Here is a 23,386-nt window from a genome sequence, read left to right on the forward strand (position 1 = left end):
TACTTCAAACTCAAAATTAGCAGATTCGTCCAAATTTCAATACTAGGTCCCACCCATGCTGACATTATAACAACCCACATTTTAAAAAAAGCGCTTATGGACAACCCACTAAACCAAATATTACTAAAAATAGGCTGATATTTTATTTACTTAACAATATTGGAACAATGATCGCCCATGTGAAATACATGCATTGACTGCATGGTTTAAGAAAATTAACAGCCTAAGTATTGGTACAGGCAACTACTATGACTCTCTGTTTATGCAGATCCTCTAGTTGTGTTGAGAATATCTGCTAAATAAATACAAGGCACGTGCAAAAGCCAGGGGCAGGGTAACATAGAAAAGACATCTTTTTTCCTAATAAGGTAGAGCACCGCTTGGTATACAGCGACTCATTGAGAGAATTATTGAACACTCAACTTCAACAAATTGGGCAATTAACCACACCAGGCTTAGAACAGGAAAAAACTGAAGAAGGCGAGAACTGAACCAATTATATGGCTGGAAGGAAGTTGGGTTCGGACAGCAGACGATTTGCGACCACTACGAGGATAAAAACGAGCCCTTTTTTTTATGTGAACTCCTAACTTCGGAGTCTGAAATGAACTGATCAGGCCATTTTGTCTTCCCTGAGGCAGTTTGGGTTTGATGGGAACATTATCAAATTGACTCTTGACAGCTGAACTTGGAAGAGAGTGTGATAGCAAGAGGAGGCTGAAGAGCAGGAAAGTGAATACATTCCTCATTTGAGTCATGTCTGCTAAGGAAAAGTAGCTGAGATATTTGTTGTTTAGTGGACTCTATGATTAATAAGGAGGAGGTATTTATAAGCAGTGCCGCAAGCAATCAAGAATTTAAAATATTACCTACCTGTGAAGTGCCCCTTCCTGCACATGGACGTCGGTTGAAAGATACCTACAACAGCCTAGCAAATTGACACTAGTAGCAAACTTAAGTAAGGTATCTCTTTCCAGCATGACAAGCGAATTTGGAATGGCAAGATTTTACTTCACTTGATTTCATGATAAGAAAAGGGCAGAACAGAATCATATTGCATATCAGCAAAAATAATTTTTCAGTGCATTACAGTGCTTGTCCTAGTGGTGGAAGGGGCTTGTTTCCTTCCACTGCACCTGGGTTCGAGCCCTGGCGTGCATGTCTGTCACCCCCGCGGTGCCTTACATGTCTACTGAATTTGCAGGGTATTTAGTGGGCCGTGGAGATTAGTCGTGGTGCGCGCAAGTTGGCCCGGATATCTCACGTAAATCAAAATAATAATAATAATAATAATTTTTCAGTAAAAAATGACAAGAAGAATATTAGCTAGGACTTCTTTATCCCAAGACTAGCTTGGAGTTTTCTACAGGATACCCCTTGTAATAAAATTCATGGGGTAAATTACTTAGATTGCCAAAAAAACAATTGAAACAAAATAAAGCTAGGTGGAGGATGATTCTTGATGCTGATACCAAATATTGACTCCAAGGCATTGGTGTAATGTCAATAAACTACTAAAGCACCTAAAGTGGAAGATGATTTTTAATTTAATCAAATCTTTCTATCTTTTTTCCTAGATACAATGCTTCCAACTAATACTACGCAGACTTTATTTAGATCTTACTATGCAAAGGCCTTACTCTTCTGCTGTTAAACATGTTCCTTTGGCATATGCTTTGCAAAAACAAATAAAGCACTGGTATCTTAGACAGTTGGTGTCCACTGGTATTTTAGACAGGAAATACTGGCATTTGGATGAATGCATGATTTAGTCGGCAGAATAGTTTATCAAGAATATCTTGGCTGAGCTCCTGAAATGTTGAAACCTGGCCCACATGTTTAGCCAGTTCACCTGTGACTCGATCCAAGTACGAAACATGAAGCCCTTTTCTGCTCTCAAGAAGTGCTAGCACTTTGCGAGCATGGAGAAATGAGATCACCCACTCCTCAAATACCGCTGCAATGGAGCTATCGGATGCCATGTTTATGGTTTCTGATGCATGCTTCTAAAGCGTGATCATAGATCCAACAAAGAGAAGTATACCAATAATGTTCTCAAATTACAGAATGCCAAGAATGTATTAACTTCCGATCCAGCTTTAGAGAAATACTAATTGTAAAACAGCTAACATGAAATTCGAATGCAAAACCAAGAGGAAGCTTAATCAGCAGAAACCAACGAGAACCTAAGCAACATGGACAAAAGGCAGGAAAGATACATACCACAGTCAAAGCCTTCATCCCTCAACCAAGTTAACAAGTAGCCTGATATCAAAAACTCAATAAGCTGGATCATATCATCTACCAAAAAGGTTAAAAGAACAATGAGAAGAAGATAAATGAGAAGGCTATGGTACTCCTGGAGAACCAAATTATACTTGCATCTAAATTCTTTATTGAAGAACCAATATGAAATTTCTATTGTAATAAAAGTTCAGCTCAAAATAAGATCACATATCCTCAAAGAAAGGTCTGGTGATAAGACATAATGGATAAGTAGAACCAGCAGAAATTATGCATGGATTAGCTTCTCATAATAAAATGCTGTTTCCAAGCTCAAGTTAATGGGCTTCGGTTATGGATAAGTTTTGAAAAACTGATTAGGGTCAGGATGGAATTGATGGTCATGATTGTGAATCTTACCATAGTACCTATATGATGAACAGGCACTCATGCAAGTTTGGAAAAGCCTCTTATCAAATGGCTCCAAGAATAGCACTTTTTCTGCTACCATGGAAATTCTTTGAGAAACTGGATATTGCACGCTGCCCAAAGTAAGGTTCACATCCAAGTTTTCGGATCAAGTGGTGAATATAGAACTGGGTATCAGTTAAATTTGATGTGACTCTGTAACAGCGCATCAAGATATTAACAGGAAGAACTCATTAACAGGCAAAACTAGAATGAAATTAAATAACATAAAACAACCAATAGAATCACTCATTGGAACAAACCAAAGCACTTAGTGGTTTTGTGTTCCTTCCAATTTTGTCAACAGGGAAATCAAGAGGGTTGGTTCAATTAACCAAGGAGAGACACCAAAATAATAGATCAAAGTTCCTACTGTTAGATTTCATATATGTATCTACTAAATTTTGTTGCATCTTAATTTCCAAAAGCAGCCAGATGCTTAACATCTCCATGTGAAGGGGAACACATCCTTTTCACTAAACTCACAATTAAGCTACCGATAATGGACTCGGTGTTATTTCCTATTGATAACGGGTTCCTCGGTGATGGTACAAGAGACAGGAATAAGATTAAAATTGAAAATAGTCCAAGCAACAAGGGAAAAGATTAACAGAAGTGGTGATTGCAGGTAGATGCGATGGCCCCTAACCAATCTATCGAAGAAGAGAAACTGTACATGGAAAAGAGGTAATAATGCAAAGCTTATAGCCCATCATTGGAGGTATTTGAAAACAGAACAGCAGAGCATATTCAAACATTAATGTTTGAATCTAAAACTTTCTTGTACTGAATTGAACAAACGTCAGCCAGCTTCCGGTACTTGATTGAAAAAATGCTAGCACCTAATCAATGGAGAGTGGCTAACAAAATAAATATGCATGTTATTATTTATTTTCTCAGCAGTATTATTTATTTTCTCAGCAGTTCTCCATCACTAACTAGTCCAAAACAACTTAAGTGAAACGTTTCCCAACTTATCACCTAAAGCCATAGGTTTAGTTTTTCAAAACCACGATGTCTCTTATTCTTTTTCTTTTGATTTGTGAATACGTGCCTTGAAACCTGAGAATTCGATATATGATGGTGTCAAAAAGTATCGCCACCCGCTCCTGCTCTGTAGCAACTTCCTAATCGACAGCTACTACTGCGTAGGACATATTCAGCCTCTTCCTATGGTACTTTTTCCCACTACTCTCGTGAATCCCACACCTTACAAGCATCCGGAATATCATTAGGTTTCATGGCAATGGCGGATGTTCAATTTAATTTATGAGATTTAACTAGGTTGAGAACATTGATATTCAGGTTATATTTGTAATCCTGTAGATACGTTATACCTATTATAGCATAGAAGCAAGAGTGCTTCCCTTTCTATTTGCACCTACGTCATGTCCAGTCAGTCTGCACAATTATTCTTATGAAAGTTAAAAACAAAATAACCAATCTAAAGACTCATTTACCATCACGATTGCACCCAACTCGTTCTTGAAATAAAGAACAGACGGTAAAAGACTCATTCACCATCACGATTCCCTCATTCGCAGTAGAGCAAACACAAAATTCTAAAACAAAATTCCTAAAAACTCTCTTGATTACTGATAACAAAACAGTAGGTCTGCCTAGCAAACCGACTCAACTTCCATCTAAATTCATTACAAGGCTGATTGGTACACTCCACGTTCAAACAAGATTTGAATTATCTTAATATACCAACATAGCAGTTCAAAATAAACAGAAAGGTGTCCATAAATTCATCTCACAGTTCTTGCCCGCGTGGAACGTTTTGTGGAGGCACGTACGTGCCTGTTAGACAGGGCAAAGTCCACGAAGTAGTCTGGACACGTTAAATGTCTAGTCTGACAAAAACAACCATAACTTTAGATATGACTGTTGGATGGGACTGAAATTTAACAAGGAGGTTCTACAATCCTTGCTCCATATAAGGTCAGCTTGCCAGCACCTGATGAGGTTGGGAAGACCCTTAAATTAAACCGTAAGTTTTGCTACTGTATAAACTGTTGTTATAGCTATAACCTTAGCGCTCGAGAAACCCTAGTTCTATTTTTTCCTTTATACGTTGCTTCATTGCCTCCTAGAGCCTATCCCACGTAACTCCCCCAATCCCCTCCTTTGAACAAGATTTTGATCACATTAATCCACCGATATCTTCATAAATGAACTAATATGTATGTTTAGCGGCTACTAACAGGAGAAGGAAAAAAATGTCTACTGAAGATGCTTCAAGTTAATTCCACATGTATCGAAGGTCGGGAAGAAGTGAAGAAAACAAATCTCTATTGATCTCTCAGTGTCAAAAATTACAGATAACTCATGTGAAGCAAATTAAATACATTAATCAAAATGCATTTAAAAGCAATAAATATTCCATTCATGGTATTAAACAATTAAAGAAAATACTATTTCCTGGAGATTACGCAACAGCACTTGAATTAACTCAATTAACCACACTGATTCAAAATGCCGCTAATTTAAGGTAAAAATGGTCAGTCGAATCACCTGAAAATCGTTGTTTTCTATTTGAATTATTTCTTCTTCTTCCTTCTTTATCTTTAACGGCACTGCAAAAATAAAAAATCCAGTCATGTAATTATATTGATTAACTGATGAACCTAGTTAATAAATTAAGAGTGAAAATCGTTATATCAGTCATGATGATAATGAGAATAATGAGACCTTGTCTAAGAAATTGACGGCGAAGGGCATAGTTAAATATGCGATCAGAGCCGTCTCCGGCTTGCTTAGGCCTTAATTTCCCCAAATTATTAAAGAAAAAGCATTTGCATAATCCAGTTTGTGGAAACAAATCACACTGTGAAGCATCTATAACACACAAAAAATAAGAAAGAAAATTGAAAAACCTGAGCGGAAAGAGAGAGAAAAACAAATTCTATAACCTTCAGCTTCCTTGAGATCTTCTCTCAGTCGAAGCTCTTGTTTTCGCTCCAGTCTTTCAAAAAAAAAAAAAAACAGAGCGTAATTATGCTCTGTTTGTTTTGTCAAAACCTAATCGCGAGTCAAATGGCTGCATTTGATTGTGTTCCAAACAGAGAATATAGATAGACGAAAATCCAGCGAAGAGCGGCGGATTCTGAAGGAAGATTGTTAGGAGGAGGAGCAGGAGGAGGCTGTTTCTGGAGAAGTTTTGATCGCAGGAGGGAAATTGCAACGGTGAGCTTCAATGAGTCGTCATCTGTTGATGACGCCGATGCCGTTTTGGTGTTTGTTTCTGGTTTCACTTGAGGCCATACTTTTAATTTGAAGTTTACTTAACGCGGGAGAATCTTGAGCTTTGTAGTTCAGTTTGCTTTATTTACAGGGAGATCCGCTAATATAATGGAAGTGGGGTCGTTATATTTTTCAAAAAAAAAAGTACTTATTTAATTATTTTGCAATAGAAGCTGTTTTGGCTTGAGAAATATTTTTATGTAAAATATTTTATATGTAAATATTTTTAATGATAATTGTAAAGATAATAATGATAATAATAAAATGATAGTATTAATGGTGGTGATGTGGCAATAATAATAGAGAAAATAATTATGATGATAATGAATAAAAAATAAAAATGATAGTGATGAGATGGCAGCGAAAAAAATAATTATAATAAAAAATTAATGATGTGATAGCAATACTGATGGAATGACGATCGTAGTGTATTTATCACTAATAAATTCGATTTTTCATTGACAAAAAAGCAATACAAAGAAAGAAGTGCTGCTACCTAAAATTGACCTAGAAGCCGATGTAACCAGAAAAGAAAATTTGGCTAAATAACAAAGAGGTTGATGCAGTACAGTTCCTTGCCTTGTACAAATGTATTATCATGGAGAAATTAGGGATCCACATCGAATCAGTCAGTTTCATTGAAAGTTGAAGCCGCGCAATTGAATTCAAGGGAACACCCTCTGTTGAATCTTCTTCGTGTCGAAGATTTTTATTGTTTGCATGGGACCCTATCAAGGGAACCACCGCTCTATACCGGACCGGTACCGGATATTGATAATAACCCATCAGAAGTTGAGGGTGAAATGCCCTCTTCACACAGCCCTAGCCATTATTCCAGTGGGGTTTCTTGTCCCAGAGACATTGAAATATGACCTAAAAATTGAAAGGCATCCTATCTGCAAGCTTCCAACCTATAAATTCAAGCTCCGATTAGGATGTCCTGCGACCAGCTTGACACTATAAGCTTCACTTGTCAGTTTCCTCTAGACAAATCCCACCACTTCCTCCGCCGCCGCCACTTAACGCTCTTTTTGAAGCTGGATGGCAAAACAGAACTTGGCTCCTCTTAACAAACCAAAAATTACCGAAGTCAAGAAAGGATATAATTTGGCAAAGACTTCTGCTGCATAATTATAGCACGCCAACAGCTTGCATTTCTTGAAACCATGGCAGCTTGCAGGAAGCGTAATCAAATGTGGAAGGAGCAGATTAACCTTCAAAACCAACTAAATCTGGTATGTTATAGCACCAGCAATCAGGCTAGCATCATAACTGACGGGCACCAGAGAACGCAACAGCACAACAAACAAAAGGTGATACAAGTGAGGATGTAGAAAGTGATTTATGAGCTGAGTTCAAATAATAAACTAAATTACTCAGTCAAGAGAACAAAAATTGAAAACTAATCAAATACAAAACAACTGGATCCCTTGAAGGGACATGCTTCTCGAGCTACAGGCACGCGAGACCAAAATCCACAGCATTATGGTTTGATTTCTTTCTTCGGTAACACACAACTATGATCTCAGGAAAAAATATACAACTCAAAAAATATGTCATGTTCTTGGCAGCTCCACCTTATCACATAGTACAAGTTGCTCGCCTCAAAATGGTGTAGGCGGGGCATTATGAAGTACACGTAAGCACAAAAAAGTTGGATACAGATGGTGAAGTACTCACGTAATAGAATGGTAGACTTACTAAAACAAACTCTGGCAAGCCTCAATGGCGGATGCTTGAGTGTCCAATACAAGTTGCCCATCCGGACTTGAAATAATGACCCTTATTGCTGCATCAAACATGGCTCTCCGATACATATCATCCTCCATCTTCTTAAGGACCTCTATTACCATTTTAAAGTCCAGTCCCCCAACCAAGACTAATTTCCCGATAATTTCACCAAAATTATTTGGTGCCTTTGGCAAATCAATGCCAATATCATCCAACATAGAACCATAGAGTAAGCACCCGGTCCCTATGTCTTTAGCTGTGAGGACCTTCTTGGAAAACAAATATTCCAAAAGTTTGGCAACTGGTTCAACACATGGTGGGTTTGCCTCTAGTGCAATGAAGATAGCTTCCTTGACAACTTCAGGGTGATAAGCTGGAGACTTCAGCTCCTCCACACATTGCAATGCCTCATCCAGAAGCAAGACACTGAAATATTCCTTCAGGAGTGAGACGGTCTTTCTCCTGAGTTCGTCAGGATTCACCCTAGCAGCTGAAACAACTGGTCTCTCTGAAACTGGAGGCACGTAAGGAGCAGGAAGCGTTTTACTAGGCAGAGAGGCATGAGCAGGAGGCTCTGCACTGAAACCAGAGTTTGATGGCCTAGAAGGAGGACCACCACTTCCCTGCAGGAGGGCACTGCTCCTACCACCTATAGAACCACCACTGCCCTCGGGTAACAGCCTGGTGTTTAGTGATGACTTGTTAAACATTGGTGATTGGACACGTCCCCCAAGCTGTGTAAGACCATCACCCCTTGGCATTGAGCGGTTTCTAGGTATCTCCCAGTTGTCATTATCAATTCCAGGCATCCCAGGCATTCTCCTAGTTCCTGGCATGCCAGGCATCATCCCCCCAGTGCCAGGTCGGTTGATGGGGAAGCCCCCAGGGCCAGTAGTCCCTGGAGCGGTGGAAATAAGACCACGGTTATTTCTAATGCTTGCAGTAGCACCTGGACGCAGCCCAAGAGTCTTTTCTGCCTCAGAATGAATCTCTGTGATGGTTTTAGCTTTGACCTGCAATGACAACCAATAAAATATTTACATAAATACAGCATCTATTACCTGAATTAGAAATTAATGGTAGAAATCTTACCTCTTCACGCCTAGGAACCCAGTTGTTCATCCGTAGGTCAAGAACACCGCGCACCATGAACCTCAGTCGAGGAGCCAGCTGAGGATTTGATGCCAGTTCCTTCAATCGACCAAAGTACACATCATTTATTCGTCGCGACTTTGGGCTTTCATCAAGCTGCTTACCAATGGTATTAAAGAACTGGCATATGGCCTCAACACTTTCTTCAGCGGGACAACCTTTATTATCGGGCCCTAGAAGCTCCTGTTCACATAGCAAAGCAGCTGTAAGCAATCCTAAGAACCTCCACCAGTGTCACAAAAAGTTGAAGTGAAGCTCCACTGCTAACCTGAACAATATGATGGACAATCCTTTCAGGAACCATGTTCTGCTTCAGAAGCTCTCCAATCAAACGCATGTTTCCAAGAGTGCGAAGCTTGACCAGTTTTTCCTTATCCTTACGCTCAAGCTCTTGCTCTGGACCTGTCATCTGTCTTAATTCCTCCCTCAGCTTATCAGCACCTTCAAATGCCTCTTGACAGATATTCAAGAGCACACGCTTAAATGTGATCTCTTTCCCACCAGGTTCATCTGATGGGAATGCAGGGAGCTTTTCATTAAGATCAGAGCACAGTTGTGCGTACATAGGGCAGAATGTGGGTTCAAGAACAGCCTTGTCGAATATAAGTGATATCACACCCTGCATTCAGAATCAAACTTGAGCTCAACTGGCAGCTGTATAAATCTAAAGGAATAGAAAAAATATGAACCAAAAAGTTCACCTTCAAGATATCAGTTGATGTAATTCCAGAGTCAATAAGCTGACCCTTGAGAACATCAAACTTCTCAGGGGTGAGCTTGTTCAGTATACTGCACAGAAAACAGAGAGCATTCAGCATATAGCCACCAGAGATACTTGTATCAAACAAGCCCTTCAGATTTTTGAAAGCAATGGCGTGAGTCTGAATCACATTAAAAGCCATAGAATCCAAATAGGTAAAAGTACAAAAGGAAATGATGAGAATCTCCAGCAATTTAATGGGTGAGAAAGAACCAAGGTTAAGAAAATAAAATCAAACCCGAATCTACATGGAGTGACATCCATTTAGGCTATCCATTGCTGTCAATGGCAATGATGACAATCAAAAACACATGTTAATTTTGGTGTTTGTAATAAATACCAGTTCCAGGATAGTGAAATGTCCCATGTTCAGAAATTCAATTTGTCATGTGGTGCATACTATATACTTCAAACAAATTCTAAAACCATGGCTGGGAAATTCTTGAATTGTAAAATATTATTCTAAGTGAAATTTGATGTTTCGATTTTAAGAGCTTGCAAGTTCAAAGACATTCAAGATTGCAGCTGAAGCATCATGGATGCTTTCATTACTCAAAATTAAAATCAAATTATACAGATTTTAACATAAAAAAGAATATGCGAAAACCCAACGTGATTGTGCAATTGAGGACACTGCACTATATTCCAGATATATCACCAAAATGCTGTCAAGTTGCCAACAAGTCCACATTTTCATGTGGAGATTTTAACATAAAAACATGATGCTTGAGAAGCCAACCATGTCTTGGGTAAAAGCACAAGCCTGTCCCCAGACCTTACTGCATTCAGGCCATAACCATGAAATGACACATGTATCCCATTTGATATTTTCCAACTCAAAAAAAAGTCACATAGGAAATCATCAGCATCAGTTACCCTTTTACAGTCTTCAAGACACGTTCCTTTTCAGAAAGATTCACCCTTCTACTAGACCATGGCACCTCAGCCTTGACCAAAGCAGGAGCAGGTCCTCCCTGGTTTAAAAGGAAAATACAGGAGTTGAAGCTAAAATAAAACATGAGCACATAACTTAGTTTAAAGAAAGCACCAGAATACAACATAATAACAAACGAAGAGTAGAGTGAAGGAGAAGTTCAAAGAATTCATGGTAGAACTAAGGTCATCTAGATGAGGAACTGACCTGAAAAAATTGTATTAATATCTTGAACCAGACAGAGTTATTATATTATGGTTCGATAGTCATTGTGTTCCATTGAACTAAAACGTTACCAAATCTATGTAATGCAGCAAAAGAATGAGACAAAAGCTGCCTGCCCCTTCTGGTACATTATTCCTAATTAGAAGTTCAACAAGAAGCTAAAGAAAACTTCTAAAGGTATGCATTTCATTAAGATGATATGGTTGATGGCAAGAGCATCTACAATTCAACTGCTTCAGGTAAAACTTTCCATGATATACAAAAGAAAAGGTGTTGGATTAAAAATCTTGTGAGCAAATTATTATTCTCGATATAGTAAAAAATTTACTTTAGAAGAAACTCTAGTTCCGACAGTGCCATTAAATGGCTTTACACACTACAAATTAAGTGTGTATCTGAATAGCAAATAAGAAAATTTTAGCTGGATAGGTAAACAATTATTCACAAAGATTGCCATGAGCAAATAAAAGGAGGGAGGCATAAATTACCTGATGGGAAGAGATTTGTGCTCTCGGGAATTGGGAGTTGAGCTGGTCTGGACGATTAGACTGATTGCCTTCTTGCTGCCTGGAGTCATATCTCCCAGCAAAGTCTCTATTTTCTCGAATAGAATCCCGGGATCTCTCCTCTCCAGATGGAGAAAATTGAGCAGAACGACCACGCCAATCACGATTGTCTGGCTCAGAATAACGAATCTGAGATTGAGCTAGAGGCTGGAAGGAGCAAAAGAACTCATTACTATAAACACCACCAATCTTATCTAGCACTTTTATACCACCAGCTGCTTCTTGTAATGAAAGGGGTAATTTAAGGAGGCAAATCAAAATGGAACAAAGAATTACATTGGTTTCTCCACGACTCCAGCTCTGATCTTCACCAAAAAGCTCAGCTTCAATTTCTTGTTTGATTTTTAGAATCTCATCGAAGATTACAACAGCCTATGAGAAAATAATGGCCAAGATCAAATAACTAATAATCAAAGCATACAAAAATATATACCACGTGATATGAGCCTCCCAAAACAATGCTATTTACAGAATAAATCTCTGTGCTCTATTCACCAATATAATTATTTGGATGCTTCTGAAGAAAGTATATGAAACCAAATTTTAAAACAGAGTGAAATAGCAAGCAAAAGAATGCAAAAGTAAATTTAAAGGATGGATCCCTATATGAAAATTGAAATGAAACACCCCCCCTAATATTTACACTAATTTTTTATGCTATATGCCAACAAATAAATGCCACCCAGATCAGCACATGAGCCAAGAATTAGAAGTTCTTTGGAAAATCAATGCCAACGAGCTTAATAAGTAATCGTGGCCTCATACATATTGAAGATCAATACCTCTCTAAGCTGCAACAGTTGGTCTCTAGTGTACCGAACACGCTCATGACCCTCAAATCGCAAGTCTCCAGTCTATAAGAAGAATACAATTGGAGTCAAGAGCTTCCAACAAAATCAACCAAGTTTAATATGCCAAAAAAAAAAAGCTATTGCAGGAAGCAAGTGTTACGGGAAAAACCCCAACAATTGCTTAACTGAGAAAAATGTATGATATGGCTTACAAATCTAAGATACAGTGTTGAAACTGATGACACAGATATACACTGATATTATAAAACTATTGCCTTGAATCCACAAAAAGATTGCTATCATCATCTGTTTTTCCTTGGTAAATAATTAAAAGGTGAATAGGCAGAAGAATTCAACTACAAAATGCATCATACCAGCATAAGTGATTACATATTTGGATTCTAAGATATGGCAGAAGAGGGCATGCTTAACATCATTCACGTGGATAATTAAACTCAAGTCGTCAACGGACTTTATAATGTTCTATATGGAGGATTCATGAATAAAAACAATGATGCTAATAGAACAGATGAAATTTACTTGGCCCGACCACATTCAAATGCTCCATTCTTTTTTATATAATAAATCACAGGCAAGTAAAAGGCTTAACTTCGACCTTGCAGAATATGAAGCTCAATGCTAAACCAGAAGCTACCACCCACGTCAAGTAGAATAGACTGTGAAGTAGAACCTAACTAAACTTCCAACGTTTCATCATCAATATTCCTGAGTCTGAATGTGAGTAGGTCCTTTATGGGCAATCTGAAACTGAATCGACACCCACCTAAAGCCTACATATTGTTGTTCGTCCATATTTACAGCAGGTACACATATCAAGTGGCCAGCCAAGAATTAGGACACCACAAATTCCTAACCTTTCCAAGTTCTCATTATGAAATAACCTTTTTCATTATCGATCAACAACATAACAATCTGACTCTTGACAAAATCAAATCAACAGAACAGCAACTAAGAACAGCAGTTTAACAGCATGGTGGATTGCTGGATTTCAAAAGTAGTACTTGAACTGGTTATCAGAACAGTTACCAAATCCAACAGGACATAACCAAGCTTCAGTTTTTAATCCAGAAAAAACCAATCTCAGTCACTCTCTTAACAAGATAAAATAACAAAAGAAAAAATAAGAACAACGATTAGATATTGCAAGTAACGAAAACATAAATGTCAGATCCAATTTAACCCAGAAAAACCAATCCCACAAGACCACAAAACCAATCGCATAATATCAAAACATGCAGGTTTTCATAGCAAAGTTTCTAGATCCAAAGATGGGTAATGATAAAAACCTTCAAAGAAGTAGCACCGCCATGAGGACGCAAGAGAGGGAGATCACCGAAAGAAATAGAAGAAGATGTAGAAGAAGAGGACTGCTCCAAGCGAGGATTGAAGAGTCTACTCCCTCGACCACCACCAGGTCTTAAGCTTAACACCGTCTGATCACCTTGCTGCATAACTCGGTCTTTCACTCGTTTTTAAATTCCAATCCACACAGTCCAATCAAAAAGAAAGAATAAACCAAGAAAGTGACAGATTCAGCTGCTAATAATAAAAGCAAGAGCTGAATCAAGATAGAGAGATAAAAAGAGAGAAAGGTATTTTGGGTTTTCTACTCTCTCTTCTGCGTAGAGCAAAGAGGAGAATAGAGTATGGGAGGCCGGTGGACAAAAAGAGACAACCCAAACCCTTCTATAGGTGGTGAGTGTTTTTTTTTTCTTTTTTTCTTTTTTATTTTTTTCCTGCTGTATTTAGGACTGCTCGTGTAATTACGTCGGTGTCCTTCCGGATGGGAATTTTAGTAAAAGATTCTGGATGAATTTTTTTTTTTCACAGAATTAAAAATAACAAAGAAATCATCTTTTTTCTGGTGCTTTTTTGCAATGATAATCACTATCTCAATAATTCCAATTCCGTTCCAAAGAATATCTAAAGGTAAAAGGATGGCATATAGTCTCCAACTAGCTTTGTCAATCATCCTGTTGTATATTGTCAAATCAATTTTTTTAATATAAAAAAATATTTAAACATTACTAATAATTTTTAATAAAAAAATTAAATTATATAAAGATTAACTCAATTTTATACCATTAATTTGATGAATCTAAAAATAACATGTATAATATATAAAAATATAATTTAACTTGAAATAAATATTCAAGATTCAAATATATTGAATTGATTCATATCAATATTGATTAACATGTTAATTTGCATATCAAGATATGATACCATAATAATCTCATAAAAAATAAATCAAGATAAATAATAAATCTCAATTTCTAATAAACTCATTATTGAGTAATAAAATTTGAAAAGATAACAATTAAAAAAATAAAAAAATAATTTAATTCAACTCAATCTTGCTAGACTCGTGATCTAGGTCATGGAATCAATATAATCTAGTAAAAAAATTATAATGTTAAATTTTTAATCAACTCGGCGTTGAAAAATGAAATTAAAAAAATGATTTAAAAAGAACATAAAAATAACCCAAGTCAACTAGGGTTAATCAACCAGACTCGTGACTTGAGTTATGAGATGGGAATAGCTTCATAGAAAGCAAATAAAAAAAATTATAAAACCTGATTCTCAATCAATTCAATATTGAAAGGTGAACTTGATATAAAAATTAATAAAAAAAAAAGGAAATATTTAAATATTACTAATATATTTCTAATGAAAAAAATTAAATTATATAAAATTTATTCAATATGATCCAATTGACTCGATGGATCTAAAAACAACATGTATAACTTATAAAAAATATAATTCAACTTAAAATAAATATTCAAGATTAAAATATATTAAATCAATTCAAATCAACACAAGTTAATCTATCAATCTGCATGTCAAGTCATGATACCATGATAATTCTATAAAAAATAAATCAAGATAAATTATGAATCTTAATTCCTAATATACTTAATATTAAGTGATAAAATTAAAAAAATAAAAAAATAACTCAGCTCAATTCAAGCATGTCAAACCCACGACATAGGTAATGAAATCAAGATAACCTAGTAAAAAAATAAAAAAAATTATAAAGTTAAATTCTCAATAAACCCAGTGTTGAAAAAAAATTATAAAACATATAATTAAAAAGAAATATAAAAAACAACTTGAGTCAACTAGGCATAATCAACCAGACTCGTTCCTCGAGTTATTAGACGTGAATAGCCTTATAAAAAAAATGAAACATAATCTCCAATCAACTTAATGTTAGAAGGTGAATCTGACATACAAAATTAATAAAAAAAGAAGAAGAAAAACTAGAATTAACCTTCAAACATATAGTCTAAGTTATGAAACTGCAAAAACTTCATAGAAAATAAATTTTTAAAAAATACGAAACTCAATCTTTCAATAGACCTAATACTAAATGATATATATATATATATATAGAGAGAGAGAGTAAAAAAAAAGAAAAGAAAATATTATTCTAATAAATATTATTTTACGAGGAAAGGCATAGTTATCATATCTAACATAGGGGTTGACTTTGCCAAGGAACAAAGTTATGGGTTACACGAGCTGACCAGGATTAACCCATAAAAATTTTAAAAAATATTTAATATTTCATATACAAAAATTAAAAAATAATTCATATGAATATAACCTATACATGTTGTAAATAATAAAGTTTAAAATATTATTTCAAAAAGATTTTATCTCATATTAAAAAGATATTATGTTATCCTTTTAAGTTGAAGTATTTAAACTGAAAATATTTTTTATTTCACATTGAAAAAATATAATATTTTCATGTGAATATAGAGTATATATACTAAAGGGCTTCAAATTTCACATTGAAAAAATATTTTTTTTTATAAACATGGAGTATATATATTAAGAGGATTCAAATTTTATATTGAAAAAATAAAATATTCTTCTAATATTTATATTGTGAACTTTGAAAATGGTTTACAACCAACAAATATATATATATATATGGCTAGGGAATAAAACACATTTAAAAAAAAAAGTCTCTATCGGGTTTTGTCAAGTCCCTAGATCGTAAGTCGTCCCGGTAAGTCAACTGAGTTTGACCTTTTTTTGATGTTGCTGGTCTTTTACATTACTCAAACCGGTTTTAGTCACCAAATCAACCCACTGAACTAGTTTGAGTTTAATAACTATGAGGAAGGGTGCTGTAAAATCCTTTTTTTTTTATGTAAATGATTATAAGTACAAATTATAAGTTTTTTATAATTTTATCTTACTGTAAAATTTGTATTGTTGTTTCTTAAAGCTTGCTTTTTTTTTCGAGAAATTATTATTTGGTTTTTTTACTAAATTAATTTATCAAAGATGTTAATTATTAAATGTAACAAAAATATTCTCTTAATAAACAATAATCTCTAGAAAAAGGATTCATTATTAACGAATCATTTGTGTTAATATTCTCTATCTTAATAAACAATTGGTCTTAATGTAATTTTAACTATTGTGTGTTTTGTGAGTTTTTGTAGTTCGGTGACAAGGAATATTTCCATATCAACTTGCGTATTCAAAAAAAATTAATAAATATTTATAGAAAATATCCTAGGATACAGAAAAGGTATTTTTTTAATTACTAAAACAACCTCTTAGAAGAGAGAGATTTAGTATATACTTGCTAATGTAATGCAAGTGATTTTTTGAAAGTATTTTTTAATTAAAATAATGTTTTTTATTTTTTAACATTAACATCTTAAAACTATTAAAAAATACTCATAAAAATATTTAATTAATATATCTTAATTTTCTTTTTTTGAAAATTACTTAAAAAAGAGAAGCAAGCCAGACGGGTAGGCAAACTTCTTTCAAATCCAGCGTATGAACTAAAAATTATACAAGGACAAGATCGGGACTTCGAAGCAAAGATAAATACGGAAGGACGATCCTTAAACAAAACAGGAAGAGGACGTTTTCTTTTTCCTATTTTAGCTCGTATTTGCCCTAAACTTATATCGCCGGGGGCCCACTAATCGGTGCACTCAGTTGCTTATCTTCTGGCCGAATGTCAAAGTGACAGCTAATAGCCTTGACACACACGTGCCGGTTTAGCCCCCCCACCTTCTGATGCTAGCTTTGTGATCTATCATATTTCTCTTTTCTTGATATTATTGTGTGTTATTGTGTTTGAGGAGTTTGGTAATAATTATTTATTAAAATATTTTTTATTATAAAATATATCAAAATAATATTTTTTTTATTTTTTATGTTAATATATTTAAATAATATGGAATTATTAAAAAATATTAATTTAAAATAAATAAAAAATAAAAAACTTTCATTCCAAACCCACCTAATTATTGTGTTCAATAACAAGTATTCCTAACTGCGAAGGTCGGCACCTGGGGTCCCACTTCGTGTGGTTAGCAAGGACTCCCCACGTCAATGTGTTCAATAATTCAATCCTTTAAAAAATTGAAACTATAATTATAAAAAAATTAAGAGTGCTGAGTCATTCATTACGGAGCAAAACGCCGTGCAAGAAATGCAAATTAAAGGGATGATTAATAAGCAGTAACAAATTATTTCAATTTCAATTAAATGTAATGCGGTAACTTAACAAATATAAATATTAAAAAAAATTAATTGACACGTGTTAGCACATAAACAGCTATGTAATTAAAAAAAAACTGTTTTTTATTATGCTTTTGGAAGCATTGGCTTCCATTTTCTCTCTTCTAATCTTGATGTTAACATCTACCTTTTTAAAATTTGATTGGTTTGTATTTATTTTGATTTTGAATCTCAATAATTTGATTGTTTTTTGTGTTCATTTTTAATATGTTTTGAAGTTTATTGTTTTATAGTTTTATTATTAAGCATTTTATTATTTTTTTTATTTTATTAAATTTGATTATTATTTTCTTGATTTATTTTTTAATTTTACTCCTCAACAATTTATTTCATTTGATTTTTGTTTCCAAGTTTTTTTCTTATTCTTTTAACTTTTTTATCTTTTTTCATTTTTATTTAATTCCTAATTATTTTTTTCCATTTAGTTTTTATACCAGATAATCCTATTGTTTCTTTTGACGTTGATGCAAATGGTATGTTGAATGTCACAGCCGAAGACAAGACTGCTGGGGTCAAGAACAAGATCACATTACCAATGATAAGGGAAGGTTGAGCAAGGAAGACATTGACAAGTTGGTGAAAGACGCAGAGAAGTACAGGGCGGAAGATGAGGAGGTGAAGAAGAAGGTGGAAGCAAAGAATGCTCTAGAGAATTATGCATATAAGGACGAGAAGATTGCTGGGAAATTGGACCCGGTAGATTAGCGGAGGATTGAGAAGGCAGGGACTGGAACCAACTGGCTGAAGTTGATGAACTTGAGGACAAGTTGAAGGAGCTGGAAGAATTATGCATCTAACCTAGTCGGGCCTTCAAAATTATTATGGGCTAAATTTCTCCATCTAGGCCAGCCCACAATGCTCACTCACTCACACGCTCGCTTCAGATCAGACTTCAGTCTCAAAATATCGAAATTCTGTGTCTGGATAAGAAAAGAATATCTTATGACATATAGTTATTTTTCTCTTTAAATTTTGAAAAAAAAATAATAATACAGAAGCCATGGCTGGTATCAGCAGCGCTAGCAGCAGCAGCTGTTTTCCGTTAGTAACCCGGGGTACCACAACCAAAACGACACACTACGCGCTCTGTCTTTCTTCTCTCGATTCCAAGCTCTTCGGCCTCCGGTTTCACAACCCGAATCTCTCCAAACCGGAATCTTTTCTCTCTCTCCCATGCTCTTCTCCCAGCCCCGTTACCACTGCCCGTTTCGGCGGTCCACGATCCTACGGTGACTCGCGGAGGCCGCGGAAGGGTGATTCCGACGATGACCAGGCTCTTAATATATCTAGCATTAGGTGATTATTATTATTATTAATGGCTATTTTTGTGTGATTTTGAAATGAAATAAATTGTAATTTACAGTTTTTTTTGTAATTTGTTTTTTGTAGGTCAGCTACCGTGAGACTCATTGATCAGCAACAGAATATGGTTAGTTTAAAAAAATGAAATGTTGTTTTCTGTTTGGTAGCTGAGAAAATAGAAAAGAAAAGAAAAAGGAACCTTAATCCCTCTTTTAATTATAAATTTGATTAGTTTCAGAACTGATAGTGGATTTATTTATTCATTTTAAGGTTGGAGTGGTAACTGTTCGTGATGCAATTCAAATGGCTGAAGATACCGAGCTTGATTTGGTATATTATTCATTTTATTTAAATTATTGTGAATTGACGAACTTTATTTGTATAAAGATCATGATGACTACATTGCATGATATAGTGGGAGGAAAAAGGTTCCATTTCATAACTATCAATTGGTTTAGACTGCATTGTTTCCTCAGTTCATCATCGAAAAGCATTAGCATCCATGTATAAATATATCTTCTTGTGGCTGGACTTCGGTGTATCAAATTTACGTGGATGATGAAAATAAAGATTAACAATGTTCAATTTTTTTTTATATATCCTTATTATGATCATCAATAGTGAATTTGAATGCGAAACACTTGCCATCTTCTTGGTTAAATACCAGAAGGGAATTGTTTGTTTTGTTTTGATAGTAACAGAGTAAGTGTTCTACTTTATGGTCCTCAATAATTATATTCCTTTGTTTTAAAAGCATTGATTTCCCCCACAGAGTCAACATTCCTTTTTGGTTGGCAAATTGGATGCAGCATGTATGCTGTTGGTGTTGTGACTACGTCCTTTGTCTAACGCACATCAAACTTCTTGTCCTGAGCTTCTGATTTGTTTCTGTTTTTTGCAGGTGATAGTGTCTCCAGATGCAGATCCTCCTGTTGTCAGAATAATGGATTACAAGTATGACTCTTTTAGCATTTTCCTTTTATAAATAAATGAAATGAAGTATATGTATGTTTATGTGGTGAAGTTTTTTACATCTTCACTATTTCTCCACATCAATTAAAGAAGACAAACCAAGTTGCACATTTTAAATAGTGTCAACCATCATTGAATTAAATCTCCTCAAACAACAAGCATTGAGATTGTCTATTTCCCCCCCGTATGCTGTCAGAATTGTTGATATCAAGGTGGGAATAATAAACTATGGAATGTATAGATCTATATTTGCGGTTGGGGGGCTTGATAATCCATTGAGTTATAGGTTTTAAGGGTGGTAGGATCTATAACTATGTTCTTTTATTCTGTGGAAGCCTGATATAAAACGTAAAAGTTTTTGCTGATTTAAGCATAATGGACTTTTTTTTGAATTTTATTCTTTAGAATATGGGTTTTGTATGCTGCCTGTGACACCATGTTTATTGAAGAGCATGGAGGTTTATTTATTGGTGGCCATTTCTGGTTCTGCCTTTTTTAACCTCCAGGACACAGAGTGTTTGCTTTTGATATTAGAACCTGTGCCCCTTAACTTAGTAGTCTTTTTTACCATAAGCTGTATAAGTTATCCAATGTTTTGGTTGCAAATTATGCTTCCATTTTGACCTGTATAGTTCATGTCTTCTCTGCTGGTCTATCTTATTTTTAAAAATAAACCACTATGTCTTTTCAATTAGGCATTCAGCTATTTTTGGTCTTATTTTCTTTATATAACCAAAATAAAATTGCATTGCCCCTGTCCATCGATTTTGAGGAATAGATATGGCCCTTTGCTGGAAGAATATTGGGATGGAAAAATTGCTCATCTTCTTTCTTCTTTGGTGGGGAATCCTGTGTTGAGACATTGTTCAAAATTGATGCCCTGTATAATTCTATCGTAGGCTTTCTACATTGATGTCTGCATTGCAAATGTTTTCAGTTGAAAATTGCCATAATCCTTGATTTGCTTCTCTTTCAGCAAATTTAGATATGAACAGCAAAAGAAAAAGAGAGGACAGCAGAAGAAAAGTGCTGGTGAATGCCTCTTCTATTTTATCCTCTATTTTAGAGTTTGATGCATTACTGCATGACTAAATTCTCTTATGAGAATGTATACTGACCAAGTGTGCTCTGAAATTTTAGCAAGTCGCATGGATTTGAAGGAGCTTAAAATGGGGTAAACAATGTACTCTTAAAATGTTAGCATGTCTTTTCACTTAGCTGCCATCTCATTTATCTTTCTTCAGCTTGCAGCATGCTGTGATATTGATGGTGTTGCTGGTTGATTAACTGCTACATCTTATTGATAACTACAAAATATGACCTTCTTTCCATGCTATCATGCTCAATCCTTGCTAAGTCACATTTTAACATCGATTAGCAAATTGTTAATATCCATCTGAAAATTGATGTATCAGCATTGCTGAAAGGAAACTTACTGTTAATAAATAGAAAGCTAAGAAGTTAAATTACAAAGTGGGTGGAGTCTACTTCCATATGCTTGTTGTTCCCAAGATCATTAACCTCTGAGGTAACCTGAAATATATGATATAATTTTTTCCTTGTCTAAATTTATGCTCTTGCATCATTTTAGGTGGCATTGCAAAAAGGTAAGATTTGTTATAGGAGTATTTCTTCATTCTGCAAATTATGAAGTAGCTAGATACCACTTGGCCATGGGGCCAGTGGTACTTTCTCAATTAAAATTTTAAACGCCCTTTCTTTTTATTAGTTCACTCTTCTTCTCTCATCAGTACTGCCTGGACAGCATCTACACTAGAGCAGGCAGAATGTTGGAAATATGACGAGTAGAAAGTAATCATTCAAAAATGTAGCATATATGTTTCAAACTCTGTGATTTCTTCAAGATCTTTACTAGAAAGCTCAAGTATAAATGTATTCTAACTTCTAAGCTACAGCTATGCATTCTATGTTTAACCTAACACTAACACTGTTGCTTTTATCACTTATGTTGACAGTTACAATATTGACCAGCATGATTATGATGTGCGTTTAAGAGCTGCTCGGAAGTTTTTGAAAGATGGTGACAAGGTTGGCTTTATTTTATTTCTTTCTTCACATCTATGCCTGCATGTTCTGATTCCATTTGCTGGATTTTTGTTTCTGATTCATTTATTATGTTTGGTTATTTCAGGTCAAGGTCATAGTGAACTTAAAAGGCCGTGAAAATGAGTTCAGAAATAATGCAATTGAGCTCCTAAGACGTTTCCAAAATGATGTTGGAGAGGTACTCATGATTTATTTTTATTTGTTTATGCTCAAAATAATATACAAAGTACAGGAAGATTGATATGCAATATATTCTGAAACTCCTAATGTCTGGATGAATGCTAGTGCTGTTGGATTCTTTATTCTGTTTCATTCTATGTAACTTACATAAGATGCAGCAATTTTTTTTTTCCTAAAAAAAGAATAGAAAAGGAGCCTTTTTTATGAGAAATTTTTCGAACCAGGCTGGTCTAGACCTGTGCATCTCAGGCTGACCAAGTTTGAGAGAACCCAGTGCAAAATTGCTTATAATAATTGCAGTGACTGGTCCTATAAGCTTTGATACTTTCAAACGGACTCACTGAACAGTATCAAGCTCATTCTGTGTTAAAGGCCATTCAGTAGCAATTTCAAAATCCGCAAATTTTTACCAGTATGTCCCCTGCATACCACTTGCATGTTCTCAGTTTTCATAAATTTAGAAATGTTCATTATTTCTTCATTAAATTCTGCATTCTAACTTCCATTTGATGCTGTGGATTTGCAGCTTGCCACCGAGGAGAGCAAAAACTTCCGTGATAGGAATGCATTTATTACTCTGGTACCAAATAAAGCTCTTCTACAGAAAGCTCAGGAACCTCCAAAGAAAAAAGACAAGTCACCCGCAGATGAAGTGTCAGCTGGTGTGTGAGCGCATGCAAGTTTACAAGGGGTTTTAATTATGGAACACTCGCCAGGTACTCCTGATCACATTTTGTAGGAAAGTTTGGAATCCAAGTTTGGAATCTTGGTATTTTGTATAGCTTTAGTTTAATACTACATGTACTACAGACATGATTTCATTTTTTTTTAAACAAAGTAATCTTTTGTAATCGGAATAAGGTTAGACAGGATATTGCTTGTAAGCTGATTTATTTATGTATTATTTTTTAAGTTCGAAGCAGATTAGGATGCTGTTAATGTTTGATCGTGTATAAATCCATTACTGTGGTTCTATATGCATGCAAGTCCAAGAATGTTATTTGTGATTGTTAGAGTGGGATGATTATAGGTTGCCATTTTATAGGCCACAAACTTGAGCACATAGTGTATCACTGAAAGGAGACTGTATACAAAATGGTCGAGAAATGTCATGGATTGGAAGGTTTGACATATCACGTGGGAGCTACAAGTTAAAGATTTCAGGCCACTTTTTGAGAAAGTC

The 23,386-nt window shown here is 35.1% G+C and overlaps 3 protein-coding genes and 1 pseudogene across 7 annotated transcripts; 2 read left to right on the plus strand and 2 right to left on the minus strand.

Moving 5' to 3' along the window:
- Window positions 1-1,324: 1,324 nt before the first annotated feature.
- On the minus strand, window positions 1,325-6,033 carry LOC105121201 (uncharacterized). 5 transcript variants are annotated; one of them, XR_841512.1, is made up of 4 exons: window positions 5,607-6,033; window positions 5,209-5,270; window positions 2,644-2,847; window positions 1,325-2,301 (listed from the first exon to the last, which is right to left on the minus strand). XR_841512.1 is itself a non-coding variant. In XM_011019752.1 (4 exons), the coding sequence occupies exons 2-4, from the start codon at window positions 2,732-2,734 to the stop codon at window positions 1,731-1,733; spliced, it is 396 nt and encodes a 131-aa protein (XP_011018054.1). In that variant the 5' UTR covers window positions 2,735-2,847; window positions 2,955-3,171; the 3' UTR covers window positions 1,325-1,730. The 5 variants fall into 5 exon arrangements, 1 of the variants encoding a protein (XP_011018054.1); XR_841513.1 differs by lacking the exon at window positions 5,607-6,033 and adding an exon at window positions 5,386-5,496 and having other exon boundaries at window positions 1,325-1,957; XR_841514.1 differs by lacking the exon at window positions 5,607-6,033 and adding an exon at window positions 5,386-5,496 and having other exon boundaries at window positions 1,325-1,968.
- Window positions 6,034-7,287: 1,254 nt separating this feature from the next.
- On the minus strand, window positions 7,288-13,791 carry LOC105121202 (eukaryotic translation initiation factor isoform 4G-1). The gene is made up of 9 exons (XM_011019754.1): window positions 13,404-13,791; window positions 12,088-12,159; window positions 11,582-11,677; window positions 11,228-11,452; window positions 10,457-10,554; window positions 9,522-9,609; window positions 9,089-9,439; window positions 8,761-9,003; window positions 7,288-8,681 (listed from the first exon to the last, which is right to left on the minus strand). The coding sequence occupies exons 1-9, from the start codon at window positions 13,566-13,568 to the stop codon at window positions 7,638-7,640; spliced, it is 2,382 nt and encodes a 793-aa protein (XP_011018056.1). The 5' UTR covers window positions 13,569-13,791; the 3' UTR covers window positions 7,288-7,637.
- LOC105121325 (heat shock 70 kDa protein-like) lies at window positions 13,764-18,666 on the plus strand (annotated as a pseudogene).
- LOC105121203 (Translation initiation factor 3 protein) lies at window positions 18,586-23,130 on the plus strand. Its single transcript, XM_011019755.1, has 9 exons — window positions 18,586-18,978; window positions 19,072-19,111; window positions 19,255-19,314; window positions 19,886-19,938; window positions 20,933-20,988; window positions 21,097-21,130; window positions 21,933-22,005; window positions 22,109-22,201; window positions 22,730-23,130. The coding sequence occupies exons 1-9, from the start codon at window positions 18,683-18,685 to the stop codon at window positions 22,871-22,873; spliced, it is 849 nt and encodes a 282-aa protein (XP_011018057.1). The 5' UTR covers window positions 18,586-18,682; the 3' UTR covers window positions 22,874-23,130.
- Window positions 23,131-23,386: the final 256 nt, after the last annotated feature.

This window comes from Populus euphratica, unplaced genomic scaffold (assembly GCF_000495115.2).
Source record: "Populus euphratica unplaced genomic scaffold, PopEup_1.0 scaffold31.1, whole genome shotgun sequence".
NCBI lineage: Eukaryota > Viridiplantae > Streptophyta > Magnoliopsida > Malpighiales > Salicaceae > Populus > Populus euphratica.